We start from the raw sequence: 15,967 nt of genomic DNA, 5'->3' as shown, positions 1-15,967 counted from the left end.
GCGGTTTTAACTCAAAACCATAACGGACTCCAACTCCCATTAGCATATGCATCACGTTCATTCACAAAAGGTGAAAGTAACAAAAGTACTACAGAACAGGAATTAGCAGCAATTCATTGGGCAATTACCCATTTTCGACCATATATCTATGGTAAACACTTTACAGTAAAAACGGATCACAGACCACTAACATACCTATTTTCAATGGTCAATCCTAGCTCAAAACTCACACGCATGCGGCTCGAATTAGAAGAATACAACTTTACAGTCGAGTATCTAAAGGGTAAAGATAATCATGTAGCAGATGCGTTATCAAGAATAACCATCACAGACCTAAAAAACATACAAAATACGAATAAAGTCCTGAAAGTCACTACCAGGCAACAGAGTAGACAGAAATCCTGCGCAGGAAAAGAACAAATAGAATTGCCTAGGCAATCTCTAACAAAAGCTTCAAAGCCCAACGTATATGAAGTCATCAACAATGACGAAGTACGTAAAGTAGTGACCTTGCATGTAAATAATAATTTATGTTTTTTCAAACATGGAAAAAAAATTACTGCAAGATATGATGTTAGCGATTTGTATACTAATGGAACCCTTGACTTAGGTCAGTTTTTCCAAAGGCTTGAAACGCAGGCCGGTAAACAAAAAATCAGCCAACTCAAAGTGGCACCGTGGGAAAATATCTTTGAATACATTTCAATAGATAATTTTAAAAATATGGGCAATAAAATATTACGAACAATAAGAGTAGCGCTACTCAACCCGGTGACCCTAATTAAAAATGAAAAAGAAAAAGAAGCAATACTGTCTACATTACATGATGATCCCATACAAGGAGGACATACAGGCATAACAAAAACCTTGGCCAAGGTCAAAAGATATTATTTTTGGAAAGGTATGACTAAAGAAATAACCAATTACATACGAAAATGTCCAAAATGCCAAAAAGCTAAAGTAACCAAGCACACAATAACTCCATTGACTATTACAGAAACACCATACATGGCTTTTGATAGGGTAATAGTGGATACGATCGGTCCACTTCCTAAATCAGAACAAGGAAATGAATATGCAGTCACCTTAATATGTGACCTGACAAAATACCTTGTCGCCATACCCATTAGAAACAAAAGTGCAAATACAGTAGCTAAAGCTATTTTTGAAAATTTTATTCTAAAGTACGGTCCAATGAAGACGTTCATTACGGACATGGGAACAGAATATTAAAATTCAATAATTGAAGACTTATGTAAAAATCTAAACATCAAAAACATAACTTCTACTGCACATCATCACCAGACTGTAGGAACCGTGGAGCGAAGCCACAGAACATTTAACGAATTCATACGCTCATACATCTCAGCTGACAAATCAGATTGGGATGTATGGCTGCAATACTTCGTATATTGTTTTAATACAACCCCCTCTATGGCACATGATTATTGTCCATATGAGCTAGTTTTCGGTAAGACTTCAAACTTACCAGTTCAATTTAATACTATAGATAGAATAGCACCTCTATATAACATAGATGATTACTCTAAAGAGAGTAAATATAGATTAGAAATAGCATATAAACGAGCAAGGATTATGCTCGAGGAGCATAAAATTAAAAATAAACAGCTATATGACTTAAAGTTAAAAGATTTAAATTTAGCTGTAGGAGATACAGTTTTATTGAAAAATGAAACAGGACATAAGCTAGATTTTAAATATATAGGACCATATAGAGTAGAAAGTATCGGAGAAAGAGATAACGTCATAATCTCCGATAATAAAAACAAAACTCAGAAAGTACATAAGGATAGGTTAAAGATTTGCAATTATTAATCATTTTTAGTATGGCCATACATAAATATAAACCATAAAAATATACTACTCTGCATTTATATTCAAATAACTTTTAAATTTTATCAATATTAATTAAAGTTCAATATTCTAATAATTGACTAAAAAGAAAAAAAAAATATATATATATATAAATTGTCTTTTTAAGAATACATAACTCGTATACATATATAGTAAAAGCTAAAAATAAAATAACTTCATTATATTACGTTATTTTTCAAAAGGAGGGAGATGTAGTATGCTCATATTAAAGTAAAGTAAAGTATTCATTATTACGAATACCCACTGTACCTACGGTACTTAAAGAATACACACTGTAACACTTTGTTTCAGTGTTTACGTAACAATAAAGTCCCAGACATTCTGGGTGATCGTATTACGATTCACTCAAGAATGCCTCGAGCGACCCAAGTGCAGCGTCAGCATGTTCCCATGACTTGACGGCACTAATATACATGCATACACACATATATCTTCCCTCGCGCTCTCGCTGCCAACAGCGCTGAGCATATTCACACATATACATACTAACATATAAGAGATAAGAACACATAGTTCTGCCGCTCCGCTGCCGGCGTCACTGGCAGCGCAGCTCCGCGGCTTTTGGCTTACAAAAGCCCAAAACACAATTGTAAAATTGAGAACATAAACGACAATAAAAGAGATCGGAGGGTTGAGCCCCAACGATCCAGAAAAACGGATTGAACATCGTTTTACAGTAGTATACTCTTGTGAAGAGCAGCTCACACCCACACATACACACAAACACATACATACATTCATACATACATACATGAAATCATTAAGCGAAAAACATATATTTTAATTATAGACTGATTTATTAGTAATTGAAATTAATCTACAAATATGTATGTATTTCAATAAATTCTATCGGTTTAAGCATTGAATAAACGCAGGAATAACAATAAAAAAAAATAATAGTTAATACCAGCATAATACATATGTATATTTGCTTCTTCTACTTTAATTGTTCATATAATAATCAAGGGGCATAGCAAGGGATATGCATACGAGAAATATTGAATACTTTGCAGTACAACTATTTATTATAAACCTATGAATGGACGCACTCTTCGCACTCCTTCCACTGGTGTGTGCTCCCACAGCAATAAGTTCAGTTGCGAGGTTTAGAATTCATCGATGTGCGAATATTTATACAGATTATTTACTTGGCTTTAATTGCAGTTAACTTTAACTTTTCAACTTTAAAGGCTAGTAATCAATAATTTTAGTAATTACGTTAACTAGAAAAAAAAAGTAAAACTAAATGGAAATGGAAATGCATGTTCAAGAATTACAGGACGAGCTCTAGATATTTGTCTTCTTGTTGCTGTGCCCCTCGATGCCGAGGTTGCAACGCGAGGCCACATCCTGGACGGTGATGGAGGTGACCGTGCTGGGCAGGGCGCTGGCAACGCCCAGAGCCGACATCGTGCCATTGCTGGGACGCTTTCGCGTTGGCGAATGCACGGGCGACTTCTGCTTGAGACACTCGATATCGTTGAACACCACCTGGGCGCCGCCGCCACATGTGGGTATAACATTGCCCTTGTACAGTTTCGTCTCCACATCCCCGTCCGTGTCGGCCTCCTGGGAGACGAGACAGTATTTGTTGGCGCCGTGTTCGGTCAGCGTCTTCATGTCCGTCAGCTTGGTAACCGACTTGCGATTCTTCAGAAAGGGCTGCATAATAGTGCCGAGTGGCACGGGATTGGCTGCACGATGCTCCAGCCATTTGTCGCCAGCTGAACGCGACCGTCGATGGCGATTGTTGGCAGCTGCCACGCCCTGGTTGTGAGGGGTGGGAATGCGAATAGATACTAGATTAAAGTTCACAGAGCGGAAGGATAAGTACTGGCTTACATGTCGGGGCGTGACATAGATGTCTGTTCGCGTGGCCGGCACAGATGACTCCGTTCGCGCTGTGAATGGGCCGCGATCCTTCTCGTTGAGTAAATCTTCCGAGCTCTGCGAGCGCGGCATGCTCGGCAGATCCTCGGATCGTATGATATTCGAAACCAGGCGAAGTTTCTCGTCCTTGATGCGCATCCGTTCATGCAGTTTCTCCCGTTGCTGACGGAGCTTTATCTCGAGCTCCCGCTTGTTCTTATCCGACTCCACGGCCATTTTGGAGCTGCAGTTTTTCTTCTGCTTCTCCTTCTCGTGCTCCGTTTGGGTCAGGAGATTCTCCTTCTCATTCAGCTTGAATGTCAGCTCCTCGATCTGCCTGTCGCGCTTGGTCAGCGTATTGTTCAGCACGTCGATGGAGCTCTCGTGAATGCGCACCTTCTTCTCCAAGGCGAAGCTGCGCTCGCGCTCCTGCTTGTAGACGGCCTTGAGGGAAGCCAGCTCCGTGCTCAGCTGCAAGTTGTCGCGGTCCAAGTTCATTAGCATCTGGCGAAAATTGTCGCCTAGGAGTACATGCAAAATTAATAAGGATGGGCACCCTTTTTGGAGGAGCGGAGGCTATAGGACTCACATTTAATATCCAAATTGGCGCGCAGCCTCTTCCGCTTCTCAATCCGCTGCTCCAGGTAATGCATGAGCTCCTGGATCTTAACCTCCGCCTCAGGGCTGTCCACTTGGCAGAAGGGAAAGTCGGGTCCCAGACTGTAGACCAAGCCCACATCCACCTTCAGGTCCTTGGCCTCGGACATGCCCAGCTCGTTCAGATTTTTGACAGCTATCTTGAACAGCTTGTTGGCCTTCCGGCGGCCTGGGGTTAGGCCCAAGTCCGTTTTAATGGGCGTTGCCCGAGCTATTTGCACTTCCTGAGTCATCTCGGCAAACTTCATAACTTGCTGCAAATGGAAAAAAGGGAATTTGGAGCAAAATAAATCAACCGGCGAATTCGCCACCTACCATATTCTCATCATAGTCCTCCATTCTAGGATTGATGCATACAATCATGGACACCTGCCCCTCGCCGTCAAAGTAATTCTTAATCATGTGCGTGATCTTGGAGTCGCGATATGGTATCTTCTTATGGGCAAAGCCATTGATGGCCGCCTGCTGATTCTCGCGCAGATACTCGAGGCATGTCCGGAGCGTCATCAGCGAGTTGTTGATGTTCCCAGCCTCGCGAAGTCGCACCCCAGTGTTCTTGGTGCGCGAGGAGCGCTCACTGCCGGCCAGATCTACCAGGGACAGCTGGCTCACAGTGATTTTTTGCCTGTCCTGGACAACATTCTCGCCCTGGTTGTCGGTGGGGGCCTGGACGAGGCGAATGTTAAACACCGAGTGGCTGCGGCTGGACTCGGCATTCAAGACCGTGTGACCCATGCGCTTTTTCTTTTGTCCCATTTGAAAGACCTCGAGGGCATCCTCCACCGTTTTAACTTCCTCCTCGGTGACGCCTTGGACGAACATGTGATGATGGGCATCCTCGCGAATGATTTTGCTTTGCAAAGTCCTGCAAGGGAGAGGAAACAGAGGATTACATACGTGAACACTTGAAGGATATCCCACTTACTTCTGTATGCCCGAGTCCTCTAGAAGATCATACACACTGTTGTTGTAAATTTCTACGTAGGTGACAAACACCGAATACATATTGTCCTCGTCGAGGCCCAGCAGAGGCATTGGCTCCACCGACGCTTGGGAGGCGATCTCCGGATCCGAGTCCTTGTTTCGGTACGCGAAGCGACCGGAACCGGCAATGCGTTGATTCATCTCATGTTGCCGTTCTAGCAGCGCATCCTCCTCGGACAGAATCTCGAAGCCATTCAACTTGTCCGGCTTGAAGACAAACTTCTTGGCCTGAAAATCGGATATGGTGCGAAAGAGCACATCTAGGCATCGGGGCATTATGCCGCGATGTCTCAGGTTGCCCGTCATTGTGTACGTCTTGCCGCTGCCCGTGACGCCGTAGGTGAATAGCAAACTGTTCCGGCCACGCACCAGGTTCTCGACCAGTGGCTGGGCCACGGACGCGAACACATCCTGCTGCGTAGCATCCGATTGAAAGACGTGCTTGAATATGTACTGTATCTCGCGCTGGGCGCCGTTCTGTTTGTGGTGCTGCAGCAGCTGATCATGCGGATTTAGTGCGATTGTTGTGGAGCTCTTCACCCGCAGAGAAGTGAGGTCCCCATCCGATTGGAGCGGGCGGACTCGGCAGAACACATTCACCGGATCTTTTGCCTTTTCGGACGTCTCCCGACGGTGCTTCTCTGTCGTTTGATGCACTCGCAGTGTCTTGGGGACGCGCATCGGAGTTCGTGATCTGCAAAAGTCCCTCTTGTATCTATTTCATCGCGCTTTTAAGGTTTCACATTCTACTTACACTGCTTTCATTCTAATAAATTATTTCCCACGCAATTGACCGCCGAATGTTGTTTATGTTCTGTTTTTCTTCACAAAATTCACGTTAGCTTCAAAATTCCAGCGCCAAGCGACGGCACGCTTCGTTTGAGTGTAGCGCAGTGTGACCGACGCTCAGAAATATACCAAAATATACCGTAAATATACTGACGAAGTCAAGTTCTGTTATACATATTGCTCGTTTTTGATATTCCGTGGAATATTATTAGCTAAATAGAGCACTCAGTCATGTCCACATAATTTTATCCGAATAATGAATCAATTTTCTATTTAACTGGTGCATTCTTAATATTTGCTTTTATTGCATTTTGCGTAAAAAGAGGTTTTAGCGAAATAAGTTAAACAAAAAACAAGTATCGAAATAGGTCAATCAAAACAAACAAAACGAGGGGGAACGTTGTGAGTTTCTGCGGACACCGCAACTCTACATTTATAGCCGATACTTAGTCAGTATGGATCTCCTCCGGCAGACGCCGCTAAATTGAACGACACGACAAAGAGTGCGTGAGAGAAAGGCAGAAAATCAGTCTGAGCGTGACGTCGGGCGATGCGTAGCCACTGCAAATTGATTTGTTCCTTTTGGCTATAAAAATGATCCGATCTGATCCAGATTCAGCAACCGGATAGATATGGTTATTCTCTATGATTGTGCGTTTTTAGTTTTCTCGAATCTGCAGATTCTCGAATCTATACGTTTTATATTGAGATCTAAAAGGAGTGTGGATACCTAATTTGAATACTCTAGCCTTAATAGTCTCTGAGATTTGTGGATGCCCCAGATTTAAGTCCTTTGCGGGGTGGAAGGGGGTGTGGCGTTTTCTTGATGCTGGCTATAATAATGATACGATCCGATTCAGATTCTGCAGTCTAAAAGATATGAGGTCTTGAGGGTCACGACGTCAAACCCAAATGTGACCACATGTGGTCCGACTCCAAGACTGTCTTAGCATTGATTAAATCAGATCACAAAAAATATAAGCCATATGTAGGACACATAATTGACGAGATACTTCGAGGCAACAAGGTTGGAAGATTGGCATTGGGTGCCTACTAAGGATAACCCGGCAGACTTTGGCACCAAACTCAGATCTAGAACTCGAGAAACCTCCGGGTTGAGAGACCCTCAATTCCTTCAAGAGGACGCAAGTCTATGGAATCTAGGAACTTCAGACGTTGGTGACACGGAACTGGAAGTAAGATGCAAGTTTACGTTATCAATAAATGAGATGTCTTCAGATGGATCTGTCAATATCGTATTCAGGGAGTTGCTGGAAGGGTTATCTTCATTTACAAGGCTGATGCGTGCTGTCGCTTGGGTCTACAGGATGTGTGATCGTAAGACCAAACGAAAAGTCTACCTTGATGTAGCTGAAATTAAAGAAGCTGTACTCATAGTGATCCGCAATGTACAGGATGTTGCTATTGACTGGACAGGTTGGAGACTGGAGGTTCGCCGTGCAGCTAGAAATTGTATGACTTGTAAAATCCAGAGAGCTTCACCAAAAACGCCATTAATGGTACAACTTCCTAAGGACCGACTCTCTCCGCACGTATGCCCATTCTCATATGTTGGAATCGACTACATGGGACCGTTTCTGGTTGTAAGAGCAAGGAGTACCGAGAAACGCTGGATATGCATATTTACATGCCTTACAATAAGAGCAATTCATTTGGAAATTCCCAGGGACCTGACAACAGATACGTGTCTTCGAGTATTGCATAGCTTCATGGCGCGGCGCCGTAAAGACCAGTAAGAATCCAATCTGACAGTGGTACCAATCAGCTCCCGAACATGAATTGGAAAGAGAATTGCAGGACCTCGATCACCATAGAATAGCGAACGACTTGTCAATCAAGCAGATCGAATGGCTGTTTAATTGCCCGCAGGTGGGGGCTGGGAATTATTGGTACGAAGTGTGAAGAGAGCCATAGGACACGCACTGCATGACAAAAAACTGACAGAAGACATACTGTGTAGCCTAATGTGTAACGCTGAAAACAAAGTAAATTCCATACCGCATACACACATTGCTCTGGATAACCCCACAGACGATCCGATAACCCCTAATCACTTTCTTTTAGGTTCTCCCAATTCCAGCCAGACACCACATCCACAAGAGGAGAAGTACCAGCCAACTCGAAAGGAATGGCGCATCGCTCAGCAGAACTCACACTCATTTTGGAACAAGTGGCTCACTGAGTACCTACCAGACCTATGCAAACGGACAAAGTGGCATCACCCAGTGCAACCACTCGCTGAAATGGACATTGCTCTTATCTGTAATAAGAATCTTCATCGATCTCAATGGAAAAAGGGAGTTATTCTAGCAGTCACGCCTGCACGCCACGACGGCTGGAGTTCTACACCGCCCAACCTCTATGCTGGCAAAGCTAGACGTTGTTGAGAAAAATTAGCTTATATATACATAGTTTTACATACCCTACATAACGAAAAAAGAGAAGAAAAATTATCTCACTATGAAAAGACAAGAAGGTAACATTAGTTTGAGCAGTCGATAACAGAGCGGGGAGAAAAGACGAAGCGTGCGTAGATACATATAAGAATAAAATGTATTAACCTCCTTTTGCAAATAGGAAATAAAACGCAACCAACGCCTAAGTACCGATGAAGATAAGCGATTGTGTGTTTATCCGCAACTCTCACGTTCCTGGACACAACAGGGTGTTATCTTATAATCACTAGACATACAGCAGATCCATCACAAGAACTTGATGGTTATTCTTGGCCAGAGTGACCACATAACCTTCGGATGTGATCTTCAAGCCGCAGCAACGTGAAACATTCAGTTGAGGAAACTCGAAGACCGACTTGAAAACACCGTCGCTCCCGTAGCAGGTCACATGGAAGCGATATCCATGGGTATCCCCAATGAGCAAAAAGAGAGAAGAAAAATGATCACACTATGAAAAGACAAGAAGAAAAATGGTCACAATATGAAAAGACAAGAAGGTAACAATAGTTTGAGCTGTCGATAAAAGAGCGGGGAGAAAAGACGAAGCGTGAGTAGATACATATAAGAATAAAATGTATTAACCTCCTTTTGCAAATAGGAAATAAAACGCAACCAACGCCTAAGTACCGATGAAGATAAGCGATTGTGTGTTTATCCGCAATTCTCACGTTCCTGGACACAACAGGGTGTTATCTTATAATCACTAGACATACAGCAGATCCATCACAAGAACTTGATGGTTATTCTTGGCCAGAGTGACCACATAACCTTCGGATGTGATCTTCAAGCCGCAGCAACGTGAAACATTCAGTTGAGGAAACTCGAAGACCGACATGAAAACACCGTCGATCCCGTAGCAGGTCACATGGAAGCGATATCCATGGGTATCCCCAATGAGCAAAAAGAGAAGAAAAATGATCACACTATGAAAAGACAAGAAGAAAAATGGTCACAATATGAAAAGACAAGAAGGTAACATTAGTTTGAGCTGTCGATAAAAGAGCGGGGAGAAAAGACGAAGCGTTAGTAGATACATATAAGAATAAAATGTATTAACCTCCGTTTGCAAATAGGAAATAAAACGCAACCAACGCCTAAGTACCGATGAAGATAAGCGATTGTGTGTTTATCCGCAATTCTCACGTTCCTGGACACAACAGGGTGTTATCTTATAATCACTAGACATACAGCAGATCCATCACAAGAACTTGATGGTTATTCTTGGCCAGAGTGGCCACATGACCTTCGGATGTGATCTTCAAGCCGCAGCAACGTGAAACATTCAGTTGAGGAAACTCGAAGACCGACTTGAAATCACCGTCGCTCCCGTAGCAGGTCACATGGAAGCGATATCCATGGGTATCCCCAATGAGCAAATCCCCAGCACTGGATATATCAATGCCCGTGGGGTAGCAGGATACCCTCTCGTTGCCAATGCGATAGAGGAATTCGCCACTGTCCTTGAAAACGGCCACGCCATGAGCCTTCATATCGCAAAGGTAGAAAACATTGTCGCGTATGGCTATGTCCGAGGGTTCACGCACAAAGACACTGCAGTCGAACCAGTGCAACAGCATACCCTCCTCGGATATAACAAAGACAGTCGGCGAGACACTATCGACGGCCACAATATAACCCTTGGTGCTGACAGCCAACCCGGTCACAATATCCATAAACCTGATGGAAATCTTGAACATATATGTGCCGCACTTAGAGAAGATCTGCATGCGAGAGCGTCTATTGCCGCGATCGCAGACAACGAAATTTCCATTGTGTTGGAAGACAGCCACTTTGCGGGGATAAAAAAGCTGGCCGTTCCGCTTGCCGGCATCGCCAAACTGGAACTTCAGGGCTCCCATTTTGGCGTATACAGCGATTCGGTGATTTTTCGAATCGGCAACAATGATGTCCTCGTCGATGCCCAAGCAAAAGCCATTCGGTTCATTTAATTATCCATTGCCCGCACCCAGGCAGCCAAATTTCCACCCGATCTTCATGGGAGTGGCCTTACTGTGAACGGCGCTTAAACTGTTGAGAGAAGAATTGGCATCTGGCAGGCGTAACCATTATTGTTGTTGAGTCCCACTTGGGATGGTGCCTGGAGCGCCTGTTCGACCTCTAGAGGCTGCTGTTGTTGTTTAGCAAAACTTGGTCCGGCCCTATCCTCAGTCAAGGAGTTGGACATCAGTACATGAAAATTGGTCATTCTTGAGCATGCTAAAAAAGTTGAATGCTTGGTAATTTTTTTTTATTTACTTAACAAGAATTTATATGCAGAAATTATATGGCGGTCGGATATGGTTCTTTTTATACCCGATACTCAAAATGAGTATTGGGGTATATTAGATTTGTGGTAAAAGTGGATGTGTGTAACGTCCAGAAGGAATCGTTTCCGACCCTATAAAGTATATATATTCTTGATCAGCATCAATAGCCGAGTCTATTGAGCCCTGTCTGTCTGTCCGTCCGTCCGTCTGTCCGTCTGTCCGTCCCCTTCAGCGCCTAATGCTCAAAGACTATAAGAGCTAGAGCAACGATGTTTTGGATCCAGACTTCTGTGATATGTCACTGCTCCAAAAATATTTCAAAACTTTGCCCCGCCCACTTCCGCCCCCACAAAGGGCGAAAATCTGTGGCATCCACAATTTCGACGATACGAGAAAACTAAAAACGCAGAATCGTAGAAGATGACTATATCTTCTAGAGTGCAAAATCTGAACCAGATCGTATAATTATTACAGCCAAAATCACGAAAACAATTTCACTCTTTCTCGCTCTGTCTCACTCTAACACACAGGTTTCATGGTCGGTTTTGCCAATTGCAAAATATGAGTTCAAGAATCTCAGAACCTATAAAAGCCAGAGCAACCAAATTTGGTATCCACACTCCTGTGATATCGGACCTTGACCGTTTCCTGTCCAAATTTCGCCACACCCCCTTCCGCCCCCGCAAAGGACGAAAATCTGAGGCAACCACAAATCTCAGAGACTATTAAGGCTAGAGTAACCAAATTTGGTGCACACACTCCTTTAAGATGTCACTATAAAACGTATATCTCAGAATTTCGCCCCACCCCCATCCGCCCCCACAAAGGACGAAAATCTGTTGCATCCACAATATTGCAGATTTGAGAAAACTAAAAACGCAGAATCATAGATAATGACCATATCTATTAGATTGCTGAATCTGGATCAGATCAGATCATTTTTATAGCCAAAAGGAACAAATCAATTTGCAGTGGCTACGCAGCGCCCGACGTCACGCTCAGACTGATTTTCTGTCTCTCTCGCACGCACTCTTTGTCGTGTCGTTAAATATTAGCGGCGTCTGCCGGAGGAGAGCCATACTGACTTAGTATCGGGTATAACCGTAGAGTTGCGGTGTCCGCAGCAACTCACAACGTTCCCCCTCGTTTTCATTGAATTTCAGAAAGTTTTAAATTCCCTGAATCAAAAGTCAAACCTTATTGAGAATATTTCATTTTTCCATCTGAATATGAATTTTCTTATACCTCATGTACAACCGCGAAATTTTGTTTGCATGTAGATTCTTGATTAATTGATCTACATGATCGATCCTTAGGTCCAAACTCGCTTCGCTCACTTACGCAGATTTGAGTAAAATATTGGACGAATACTTTTTTTTCTTAGACCCGTACTGTATATAGTCTGACGATAATAATGACGAAAGTCCGATCACAAAAGATTGTTAACTTTGACATTTAATCCCCATGCACTCTAGATCAAGAAAAAAACGAGGGGGAACGTTCTGAGTTGCTGCTGCGACCGAAAATCTATATTTATCCCCGAAACATAGTCAGTATTGCTCTCTTCCATCCAGTGCTGCCGATTGCGCATTTTTTGCCTTTTTTTAAGACCAAATGCAGGAAAAATTTGTGAATTGTGGAAAGGGAGAATTCTGGATTTTTATACCCGATACTCTGTTCGTCTGTCCGTCAGTTCATCCCTCTGAGCGCGTAGTGCTCAGAGACTATAAGAGCCAGAGCAACGACATTTTGTATTCAGACTTCTATAATATGTCACTGTTACAAGTATATTTCAAAACTTCGCCCCGCCCCCTTCCGACCACACAAAGAACGACAATCTGTGGCATCTGTGGCAATTTCAAAGATACGAGAAACAAAAAAAACGAGGGGGAACGTTGTGAGTTGCTGCGGACACCGCAACTCTACAGTTATACCCGATACTAAGTCAGTATGGCTCTCCTCCGGCAGACGGCGCTAATATTAAACGACACGACAAAGAGTGCGTGCGAGAGAGACAGAAAATCAGTCTAAGCGTGACGTCGGGCGCTGCGTAGCCACTGCAAATTGATTTGTTCCTTATGGCTATAAAACTTATCTGATCTGATCCAGATTCAGCAATCTGATAGATATGGTCATTATCTATGATTCTGCGTTTTTAGTTTTCTCAAATCTGCAATATTGTGGATGCAACAGATTTTCGTGCTTTGTGGGGGCGGATGGGGGTGTGGCGAAATTTGGACATGAAACGGTCAAGGTCCGATATCACAGGAGTGTGGATACCTAATTTGGTTGCTCTGGCTTTTATAGGTTCTGAGATCCTTGAACTCATATTTTGCAATTGGCAAAACCGACCATGAAACCTGTGTGTTAGAGTGAGACAGAGCGAGAAAGAGTGAAATTGTTTTTGTGATTCTGGCTGTAATAATTATACGATCTGGTTCAGATTTTGCACTCTAGAAGATATAGTCATCTTCTACGATTCTGCGTTTTTAGTTTTCTCGTATCGTCGAAATTGTGGATGCCACAGATTTTCGCCCTTTGTGGGGGCGGAAGTGGGCGGGGCAAAGTTTTGAAATATTTTTGGAGCAGTGACATATCACAGAAGTCTGGATCCAAAACATCGTTGCTCTAGCTCTTATAGTCTTTGAGCATTAGGCGCTGAAGGGGACGGACAGACGGACAGACGGACGGACGGACAGACGGACAGACAGACATGGCTCAATCGACTCGGCTATTGATGCTGATCAAGAATATATACACTTTATGGGATCGGAAACGATTCCTTCTGGACGTTACACACATCCACTTTCACCACAAATCTAATATACCCCAATACTCATTTTGAGTATCGGGTATAACTAGGGGGAACGTTCTGAGTTGCTGCTGCGACCGAAAATCTATATTTATCCTCGAAACATAGTCAGTATTGCTCTCTTCCATCCAGTGCTGCCGATTGCGCATTTTTTGCCTTTTTCTTAAGACCAAATGAAGGAAAAATTTGTGTATTGTGGAAAGCGAGAATTCTGGATTTTTATACCCGATACTCTGTTCGACTGTCCGTCAGTTCGTCCCTATGAGCGCCTAGTGCTTAGAGACAATAAGAGCCAGAGCAACGACATTTTGTATCCAGACTTCTATAATATGTCACTGTTACAAGTATATTTAAAAACTTCGCCCCGCCCCCTTCCGACCACACAAAGAACGACAATCTGTGGCATCTGTGGCAATTTCAAAGATACGAGAAACAAAAAAAACGAGGGGGAACGTTGTGAGTTGCTGCGGACACCGCAACTCTACAGTTATACCCGATACTAAGTCAGTATGGCTCTCCTCCGGCAGACGGCGCTAATATTAAACGACACGACAAAGAGTGCGTGCGAGAGAGACAGAAAATCAGTCTGAGCGTGACGTCGGGCGCTGCGTAGCCACTGCAAATTGATTTGTTCCTTATGGCTATAAAACTTATCTGATCTGATCCAGATTCAGCAATCTGATAGATATGGTCATTATCTATGATTCTGCGTTTTTAGTTTTCTCAAATCTGCAATATTGTGGATGCAAAAAATTTTCGTCCCTTCTGGGGGCGGAAGTGGGCGGGGCAAAGTTTTGAAATATTTTTGTAGCAGTGACATATCACAGAAGTCTGGATCCAAAACATCGTTGCTCTATCTCTTATAGTTTTTGAGCACTAGGCGCTGAAGGGGACGGACAGAGGGACAGACGGACGGACGGACAGACAGACAGGGCTCAATCGACTCGGCTATTGATGCTGATCAAGAATATATATACTTTATAGGGTCGGAAACGATTCCTTCTGGACGTTACACACATCCACTTTTACCACAAATCTAATATACCCCAATACTCATTTTGAGTATCGGGTATAAAAACGAGTGGGCATGTTGTGACTGGAACTAAATCAGTTATCTATGATTGTGCGTTTTTAGTTTTCTCGAATCTGCAGATTCTCGAATCTATACGTTTTATATTGAGATCTAAAAGGAGTGTGGATACCTAATTTGAATACTCTAGCCTTAATAGTCTCTGAGATTTGTGGATGCCCCAGATTTAAGTCCTTTGCGGGGGTGGAAGGGGGTGTGGCGTTTTCTTGATGCTGGCTATAATAATGATACGATCCGATTCAGATTCTGCAGTCTAAAAGATATGAGGTCTTGAGGGTCACGACGTCAAACCCAAATGTGACCACATGTGGTCCGACTCCAAGACTGTCTTAGCATTGATTAAATCAGATCACAAAAAATATAAGCCATATGTAGGACACATAATTGACGAGATACTTCGAGGCAACAAGGTTGGAAGATTGGCATTGGGTGCCTACTAAGGATAACCCGGCAGACTTTGGCACCAAACTCAGATCTAGAACTCGAGAAACCTCCCTCAATTCCTTCAAGAGGACGCAAGTCTATGGAATCTAGGAACTTCAGACGTTGGTGACACGGAACTGGAAGTAAGATGCAAGTTTACGTTATCAATAAATGAGATGTCTTCAGATGGATCTGTCAATATCGTATTCAGGGAGTTGCTGGAAGGGTTATCTTCATTTACAAGGCTGATGCGTGCTGTCGCTTGGGTCTACAGGATGTGTGATCGTAAGACCAAACGAAAAGTCTACCTTGATGTAGCTGAAATTAAAGAAGCTGTACTCATAGTGATCCGCAATGTACAGGATGTTGCTATTGACTGGACAGGTTGGAGACTGGAGGTTCGCCGTGCAGCTAGAAATTGTATGACTTGTAAAATCCAGAGAGCTTCACCAAAAACACCATTAATGGTACAACTTCCTAAGGACCGACTCTCTCCGCACGTATGCCCATTCTCATATGTTGGAATCGACTACATGGGACCGTTTCTGGTTGTAAGAGCAAGGAGTACCGAGAAACGCTGGATATGCATATTTACATGCCTTACAATAAGAGCAATTCATTTGGAAATTCCCAGGGACCTGACAACAGATACGTGTCTTCGAGTATTGCATAGCTTCATGGCGCGGCGCCGTAAAGACCAGTA

At 43.3% G+C, this 15,967-nt stretch overlaps 1 protein-coding gene across 1 annotated transcript; it reads right to left on the bottom strand.

The window, feature by feature from the left end:
* Positions 1-3,053: 3,053 nt before the first annotated feature.
* LOC113566774 (kinesin-like protein KIF23) lies at positions 3,054-6,171 on the bottom strand. Its single transcript, XM_026993841.1, has 6 exons — positions 6,161-6,171; positions 5,348-6,100; positions 4,738-5,287; positions 4,355-4,676; positions 3,739-4,286; positions 3,054-3,663 (listed from the first exon to the last, which is right to left on the bottom strand). Exons 1-6 carry the CDS (start codon positions 6,169-6,171, stop codon positions 3,184-3,186), a joined length of 2,664 nt encoding a protein of 887 aa, XP_026849642.1. The 3' UTR covers positions 3,054-3,183.
* Positions 6,172-15,967: the final 9,796 nt, after the last annotated feature.

This window comes from Drosophila persimilis, unplaced genomic scaffold (genome assembly GCF_003286085.1).
Source record: "Drosophila persimilis strain 14011-0111.01,24,50 unplaced genomic scaffold, DperRS2 tig00000906-arrow-arrow-pilon, whole genome shotgun sequence".
Classification (NCBI taxonomy): Eukaryota; Metazoa; Arthropoda; class Insecta; order Diptera; family Drosophilidae; genus Drosophila; species Drosophila persimilis.
The sequence above is the reverse complement of the archived record's forward strand: the minus strand, read 5'-3'. Positions and strand labels throughout refer to the sequence as shown.